Source organism: Triticum dicoccoides, chromosome 1A, assembly GCF_002162155.2.
Source record: "Triticum dicoccoides isolate Atlit2015 ecotype Zavitan chromosome 1A, WEW_v2.0, whole genome shotgun sequence".
NCBI lineage: Eukaryota > Viridiplantae > Streptophyta > Magnoliopsida > Poales > Poaceae > Triticum > Triticum dicoccoides.
In genome coordinates this window covers 507632116-507641195 of record NC_041380.1, presented here as the reverse complement: position 1 = coordinate 507641195, position 9080 = coordinate 507632116, and the positions used below count along the sequence as shown (strand labels likewise).

The following is a 9080-nucleotide window of genomic DNA, read 5'->3' as shown; positions in this document are numbered from 1 at the left end:
TGCCATCGGGCGATTTGATGGGGACTCGGTTGGGGAAATAAATTGAAGTGGAGGTGAGCTCGAACCCTGGCGTAGTGGGCCTTTGGAAGAAAATGAAGCGGTGTGTGCTGAAGAAACGAAGTGCGAAAACAAAAAGGGTCAACTAATGCGTAGGCAAGGCTGATTGAATGAAACAAAAAAAATTAAAGCTCACATTGCTGACGTGGAGTGATGAGACGGGTGGAATTTGCTGAGATAGCTAGATGATGATGTGGATGGGCTGCATCTTGGGAGAATAGGTAGAAGCAGGGAGCAACTTCTTAAGAATGTTAGATTAGTGGAATAAATGGATATAACACTACCTTATAACTGTTGCTTGCTTGGGTATTCAACCATGCTTGCTCTGTTGCCTTTACTTTTGATGTTACTCTAAGCATCTAAATTGGGTTTGCATCTATGGTTTTTAGTTCAATGAACCTTTGTATTGTATCTCTGTGCATAAATCTACTAATTTTGTTCAGAAATCTACTTATTTTGTTTTGTCATATTGATTTAGATGACTTGCTGGCATTTGCTTTTGTTATAATGAATATCCCGATGTAAACCTGGATTATAACTACGAATGTGTTTGGTATTTTTCCCATGAAATTCGAGGATCAAGAACAGCTGTGCAGGCATATTATTCCTCTGTTTGGGTTGAATAGATACTAGCAGCATAAATTATATGTTGTACACACGTAAGAGCCATATTATTCTGCATCTCATGTGGGAGATAATAGGGAGTCGTGTGCAGCTGAGTGAGTGGTCGTTGAGAACCAAGTCATGTACGTTAAAAAAAAATCCTCTCTATTTGATTGACCCTAAAACAATGTGGAGCCCAAATATTATACAATATGACTATTCATCACTAATGATCCACGTGTACCTCCTATTATGCTCCTCTGAGCAAACACCTTCGTTAACACCTTTGTCCTGAAATTGGGTAGTTCTATGCCCTTGATTTTCTCATGCACGTGTAAATTCTATGCAAATCAATGTTTGGTCTTATACGTCCTCGGTTTCCAAAATGGTGTTAATAATGAGGATATGATGAATCATCATAATATTCCACAAACCAAGTTATGCTTTCAATTCTTAAAGTTGAATTATGTTAGTATTTTTTTATGTTAGTCAACACGTGCGTTGCACGTGCACGATTACTAGTAACTTATAAACTGATGATCTTTATGCCTAAAACAGGCACCGAGTAGTCTTTTTCTTGTTTCTTCAGACCCTTCTGGGGGTCTTTTTGTAAATTTGTATTATTATTATATTAATAGAAAAATACTGTAGAACTATTGTCCTGCGGTCAGGGTTTAAAAAAAAGCGTGAACCGGTCCGGTCCATGTCAACCAGTCCAAGCCGCCTCCATCGTAATTCGATATGCCTTTCGGCTCAAGGCGAGCCTCACCTCAACTATGTGTTGAACTTTTTGACCCATGTGCACTAACATTTTCTTGCGCCTTAGGGGAATGATAACAGAACACCGTCGTCGTGTGTTAAATGGGCTCAGCCCGTAGTCTCTCTTTTACTTTGTGCGATGGGGATTTGTTCTAGGCAGTCCTCAGTTTTTTTTTTTGCGAATAAGGCAGTCCTCAGTTGTTGTTTGGCTCATTTTTAGTTTCATCATGTTGTTGTTTGGAATATCTCCATGCTTTTATTATTTTCAGAAAAAACAATTAAACATGCATAAATCATGTAAATTCAATCGTTGCTCAGATCGCAAAGAATTCTACATGAAATTTGGTTAGAAAAATGTCTAGATCATGATTATGTTGTTTGTATCCATCTTTGACCTGCTAACATGGTGTTTTCATTTAATTTTCATTAGTTCTTTAAATAACTTGCCTAATGTTCATTTTAAGTACGAGTGGTGGGTCCTTGAGTCAGACCGCTTGTAGTCCGCCACGCCGAGGTTGCAGCATCTTCTCATGGTGGTTGCCCTCTCCTGCGAGCGGAGCGTGCAGATCGTCACCGACGGTGAGCCATCTGGTGGGGAAGGGCCGCGGCGAGTATATGCTGCCCTCGCCATAGCTGCATGTTGCGTGTTGTTGTGGCAGAGCACGAGCTGTGTGTGTCTGCGGCAAGAAGAGGCTGCTCTCACCGGAGCTGCAAGCTGCGCATGATTATTTTGCCATGGATTTGTGTCATTTGGAAAGAAGCACAAAAAAGAGGAAGATAGATTGTGTTTGGAACTTTGGGTAGAAAAATTGAGTGGAGGAGGACGTCCCGTGAAAAAGATAAGTTAAATGCCAGAGCAGTGCGTGGGCTATCAGCCGCGAGCCCACTGCGCGGGGCAATCGGCGCTGGCTTCGGCCGGTGGGCCGGTTGTTGAACCTTTCTATACATACCCTCCCAGAGCATTTATGTAGGGAATCGGCCAGCCATTATATTTTTCTTCTCGCTCGCACCGTGTATATTTGGATTGCTTACCATATGTGTCATGTAGTTGTTTACACCCAGTACATACTGCATGTGCAAGATTCAAGTGCCGCAGGTGTATCATGATTTTGGAAGCTTCTAGATGCTTTCCAGGCTGGTTTTCTTCTGTTTTCCTTCTAGTGTTTCTTTTCTCTTCTTCTTTTGTGAATTCTCTGTCAAATTCATGATTTTTTAAATCAATGAAATTTTTTCAGTCTTTATTTTTAAAAATCATGAACTTTTTCAACTCAATGATTTAAAAAAACTAATACTTTTCAAATTCATGGACTTGTACTAATGCATGAACTTTTTTTTTGAATTCGTGAACTTTTTCAAACGGATGAGATTTTCTAAAAAAATTGTGAAGTTATTCAAATTAATGAACATTTATTCAAATTCCTAAAAAAAATCTAATGCATGCTTTTTTGAATTAGTGAACTCATTATTTATTCACGAATTTCTTCAAATTCAATTTTTGAAAAGTCAACGGTCAGTGGTCAAAGCCAAAGAGACGATCCCGAGCGAAACAACAACTATCGAGCGAGCTGAACTATCGAGCTGTCCCAGGTGCTTGATGGACAGGCCCAACAGACCAGGCGCGTGAGCGCCCGCTGGCCAAGTGGCGCATAAGGCGTTGTATAGGACCTCCCAAAAAACGAGTCTCACGCTCGAACGCTCCCATGACGTCCTCCGAACCCGATCCCCACGACGCCAACAGAACCCTCGCGTGGCGAATACCTCATCGGAGGACCTCCGGCCTGGATCGGTGGGAACCGAGGGGCTCCCCCCCGCCAATCCCGGCGGGGGCTTACCTCGACAGCGTCTGCGCGGACCTGCTCGACGTGGGATTGCCGTCGGACATGGGCCATGATCTGCTGGAGGAGGAGAAGACGGAGTCCTGCGTCAAGAATGGCGGTGAGTATATCGTTCGTTCTGTATGCTACTTGATCGATTTGCGCCAACTAGTCAAGATCACGTACCAATTACTAGTACTCACTGCGCAGATTCACATCCGTGTCCAATTGGGCGTGACGACGTCTGTCTAGACGACATGTTCCATGATATCTTCGGGGACTGGCCGCTCACGGGCGATCCAATTCTGTGGGATGACATCCGCTCAGAGAACAGCGACGATTACGTTGTCCCGGAGTCCGATGAATGCGATAGGTTCGCAGACGTGAGAACAAATTGCCCAGGTAAATTTCTTTGGGGGACGCTAGGCGTCGGCCGGCGGAGGCTCGGCAGCCGTTCGATCTAATGTCAACCTATGACTCAGACGCGTTCTTACAATTGCAACAACGACGGTGTTGCGGAAACTTTCGCATCAGATGTCATGTTATGCAATAGATGTCATGTTATGAAAACTTTTGCAATAAAGCTCATGTTGCAGAAATTTTTCAACGGAGGTCCTGTTGCGGAATTATTTTTTCAAAACTTTTTTTTGCACAATTTTTTGCAACATAGATCCTGTTGCAGTACCTCATTGCAACACAACTTGTGTTGCAAAAGCACCTCAGGTGATAATTCGGCTGCTACGGCACCTCACAAGCCATTGGGTCCAACGAATTGAGTGAGCGTCATCTTTTATCACTGCAACACAGATCGTGTTGCGGGAAATTTGTGTAACATAGATTGTTTTGGCAGAATTTTTTGCAACGGAGACGATGTTACGGAAACACCGCCGCGGCCGTTGTTTTGCAACACCGCTGTGGCCGCCGTTGGTGCGAAAGCTCGCGGCACCTGGCATCCCGCATGGGGTGCTAAAAGGGGCGATGTGCGCAGCCATGACCACAGTTGAGAAAGAAAGAGACTATGGCTGGCTTGCAGTAGCGGCAGCTTGCCCCGTAGCAATTAGAGCGGCAGCAAGGTACGGTAAAGCAACAGGCACGGTGGCGAGGCTACATAATTGCAGCGCCATGACTGAGTGCTCGAGGGAGAAGCGGTGGAGAATTGTGGATGGATAAGTCGTGGATGTTGACTCACAAAATGATAGGGATGCTCTAGTTGGAGCTGGATACTATAGGTGGAACCAGAGGAGCACAAGACCGTTCGATCCACGTATGATCCGACGGTTGTGAGCCAGGCGGATGCATTGGTTGGATCAGCCGGTTGGAGGGAAGCTTTTTCCAGTTTGTTTTCCCACTACTACCAAAATTATAACAACATAAACTCATTAGCAGTACAGTTAATTGACTGCACGTTGACGCTACAAATTCTTCAGGGAGAAACATTCCCAGGCAGCAAGCAAAGAAAATAGACAACGCATGGCTAAGGAGCATCGCGGAACAGAACGAAAAATACGACGCGCGGTGCCAGGAGATTCTGCGCCAGAACGAGGATGCCGATCTCCCTCCTGTTCCACTAGATGTGTTCCCTGAGGCAACAGGTTTATGCGTGGAAAGGGGTTCCTACTACCACATTGAATACATGACCCATGACACTTCCACCAGTAAGGCTGAGTCCAAGTTTGTATTTATCTCAACTTATCCACACTTGATGTATGTATTTCGTTTACCAACTTACTCTTGTTCTCTACATTTGCAGCTAATTCGGATCTCGGATATAGCGGACCGGAACTGATGCTACAGATATTTTCTCTGCGTTTATCAAGCTTCTCTGCATCCTATTCTTGCCCCATCAGTGTGTATGGAGTATTCGCTGTTCGGGATGTACTGGAGCCTCTGCGGAACCATGTCTTCAACCGTTCCAGAGATGATCCTGTCACTGTTGACCAGGTAATTAAGGCTTATTTGTTTTCAAAATGGAACAATTATGTTCCAGGCTCTTAGTGCCTATTTGGCTTGCAGTAATTCTAAAAACACGGGAATATGAAGAACATACCATCGATATGTCATAGTATATTGAATCGAAAACAAAGAATCTGTAAACAAAGAATCTGTAATAGAAGCTGTTTGGTTACGCCACATGAAAAACACAGGAATTTTTCATAAGGTTGGAGTCAATGTAAATTTTCCTATATACCCTGCGCAAGCGAGAGCTACATGCGCCGGGCTGCCCTTTTCATTGCATGCAAAATAGGCCATAGGAAAAGTCCCTATGATTACTCCCACAAACCAAAAATGCTACATAGGAAAAAGTTCATAAGGACTGGAATCCTTCAAAATTTTCTATGAAATTCCTATGAACCAAGCAGACTCGTGTGCATGCTAGGATCCATTAAAAGTTTTCTCTATGGTCAGGTCCATGCATTCAGTCCTGTGTTTTCAAGGGTCACCCCATTATATTCATATATGTTGTTAGGCATTCCTAGATCAGATGGACATGCTATTAGGTCCTCAAAAATTTATCTGACTGTAGCATTAACAAAATACAAAGTTTACTTTTATCAGTATGCAAGCATAATGCATTTTTTCCGCTTCTTTTTGTAAGGAATATATTTTACGAGTAGTATGCAAAGGCTATACATCCAATAGTGTGGTAGGGGAAGATGATTTGGTTTCCCTAGTGTTAATATCTCAGGAATAAGAGAGATAGTAATAGATGCGAATCTCAGGAATAAGATAGTAATATATGTGAATCTCAGGAATAAGAGAGGTAGTGATATATGTGATATTTACCTGTAAGTATATTTCAAAGCCGTTGGCAAGATAATCAACGATAAAAGGGAGTGATAATGCAGTTAAAGCTCGTCATGAGCATGCCTTGCATTTTGAATATATTTCAAACAGAATTCTTTTTTATGTAAACATGAGCTTTCATGTTTTGTTGAGTTTATTCCGTTGATACATATACCAATTTACTTACTTGAAAGTTGATTTTGCCCGTTGAGTTGTGACACTTTGTTAAATTGCAGGATCCTTTTACCTTGCCACTCTGTAGCCCTTGTCGAGGAATGTACATACCATATGACCAAGTATTGCTAGAAGTTGATCTCTGGATAAAAAAGGAAGGGGATGGGTCAGCCGACCAAAAATTACTTTCCAAATACCTTGAGCTCGATGTCCGAACAGAAGGCGACGGGTTTATATATGGTTGTATCCCTGGGGACACTGTCAGCTTGGAAATAGACTGTGCGTACCTCACAAAGAGTGTTGAGGCAGTGATCGAGGTCTCTGCAGAGGTTAGCCGTCCTTGCCAAGTGAGATTCGTCGCTTTCAGCAGTGGCTATGACGATGAGATTGTGCTCTTCAACGGAAAATTCACTGGGGAGAAGGTTTTCAAGCACGTTGTTGCTGTGAAGGCAGAGAGAGAACTGAAGGTTCAGTTAGAGGTGGAGGAATCAGTTTTCCAGTGGACTTTTCAGGGTGGAAATGCCGGACCTCTTAGCTCCCCCGATGACTCGACGTTGAAGTATGGCCAGTTTGATGTGGGGGTGTGTTTTTATCCATCGACGGGCTAAGTCAAACGTACCATAATCGGCTGAAAACAAGTGATGTGCTCTAATGTTTGTGTTTTAGGAGTTGAATTTAAGTAGCTGTTGGATTTCCTTTTGTGCCCTTGTGACAAAGAGGTCTGAAGTTTGGGTTTTAGCTTTTGTTTATGATCCAGATATGTTAAGCTGAGGGAGATGTTTAAGGTCTGACTCGTGTGTTAAACTGCGAGGAGCCTGAAAATGTTGTATATCCTGTGTTGCTTGCCATTATTATTTTTCGAATCCTGCTATTTTCCCTTTAGTTCCGGTGCATCATCTCGTGATCATTCTGAAGTCAAGTCCACATCGAGCACAGCCAAAGCCGTACCTGATCATTCATCCATGACACCGCTTCCTTTGTGTCTTATGGCGCTCATCAGCCATCACCACTCTTCAGGTGGGAACCAAACCTCTGGAGACGAAGGCAACTATTCAAGATCAGTGATTTATGGTGTGGTTGTGTACCTCTCTGGTCGATCTATGGACGGCGATGAATTGAGGAAATGTGAGGACTTTTTATTGCGGGGAAGAAGACATCTGAGGACTTGAATCTTATCTCTGATGATGTCTGTGAGTAGTCTTCTTTTTTGGAAAAAAAAATCACGTTTTTCTTCTTATTTTTGTTTATACTTCCAAATATTCAAAATAATTATGTTACAATAAACACATAGAGTAAAACATTTCCAAAAAAATGTTAACCAAAGATTTAAATATGTTAAATGTGTATAAAGCAAATGTTAGATATAGCCAAAAATAAGTATAGAAAACAGTGAAACAAAGAGAAAACAAAAAAACCGATGAAATGAGAAAGAAGGAAACAGAACTAAAGAAAAAATATCTCAAAAATGTAGAAAAATGGGATTTCAAAGAAAACCGAAAAAAATCCATGAGTAAGCAAAGAAACCGCAGATCATGGCCCACGTCCTCCGAACCCGATCCCCACGACGCCAACAGAACCCTCGCGTGGCGAATACCTCGTCGGAGGACCTCCGGCTTGGATCGGTGGAAATCAAGGGGCTCCCGGCGGGGCCTACCTCGACAGCGTCTGCGCGGACCTGTCCGACTTGGGATTGCCGTCGGACATGGGCCATGATCTGCGGGAGGAGGAGAAGACGGAGACCTGTGTCAAGAACGGCGGTGAGTATATCGTTCATTCTAGTATATGCTACTTGTTAGATAATAACGAGAATAAACGAGACACAAAAGACACGGATTTTTACGTGGAAACCCTTGCGGGAGAAAACTATGGACGCACGAAGGCGCAACCACTATGAGGATTATTACAAGCACGAGACGACAGGTCGTCTGAGGTGCGACTACATGGGGTATATAAAAGGGCAATACATGAGAGTCCTTGGAGGACAAGTAAACGAGTTGTACTCGTACGCGTCGACGTCAACGCAAAGGCTCACACCGGTTGTACTACGTCTAGTTCAACACGGTATAATTTGGATCACAATTTAACAATCTCCACCTTGATCCAAATTTCCTCCAGTAGTCGAAGAAAGTGAATACCTCCATCCAAATCAGCATAAACACCTTGTGCGTCAAAATCCATAGGACTAGTGAGAAATACCAACTAAGCCTGAGCAAAGCTCAAACTTATTGGTCGAAACTGGCTTTGTCATCGTATCAGCTGGATTATCATGAGTACTTATCTTGCATACCTTCAAATCGCCTTCAACAACAACATCTCGAATATAATGAAATCTAACATCAATGTGCTTTGTCCTCTCATGATACATTGGATTTTTTGTAATATATATGGCATTTTGACTGTCACTAAATACGGTAGGGCAAGATGAATCTCTACAAAGCTCAGCGTACAAACCTCTCAACCAGATAGCTTCTTTGCATACCTCAGAAATAGCCATATACTCGGCATCAGTAGTGGAACAAACCACAATAGACTGCAAAGTTGCTCTCCGACTCACAGCACAACCACCGATGATGAAAACATAACCTGTGAGTGATCTTCTCTTATCCAAATCACCAGCAAAATCAGAATCAACAAAACCAACAAGTCCATCTCCAGTTTTCCCAAACTGTAAATAAGCATTAGAAGTACCACGCAGGTATCTGAAAATCCACTGAACTGCTTTCCAATGCTCTTTTCCAGGATTAGCCATGTATCTACTGACAACACTCAATGCATATGATAAGTCAGGACGAGAACAAACCATGGCATACATAAGTGAACCAACTGCACTCGAATAAGGAACTCTAAACATGTACTCAATATTTGCATCTGACTTAGGACATAAAACTG

General features: G+C 42.8%; 1 protein-coding gene across 1 annotated transcript; it reads left to right on the top strand.

Moving 5' to 3' along the window:
- The first annotated feature begins 3119 nt into the window (after nt 1-3119).
- Nucleotides 3120-7032, top strand: LOC119354222. Its single transcript, XM_037620935.1, has 5 exons — nt 3120-3354; nt 3444-3635; nt 4661-4888; nt 4984-5174; nt 6254-7032. Exons 1-5 carry the CDS (start codon nt 3120-3122, stop codon nt 6797-6799), a joined length of 1392 nt encoding a protein of 463 aa, XP_037476832.1. The 3' UTR covers nt 6800-7032.
- The last annotated feature ends 2048 nt before the right edge of the window (nt 7033-9080 follow it).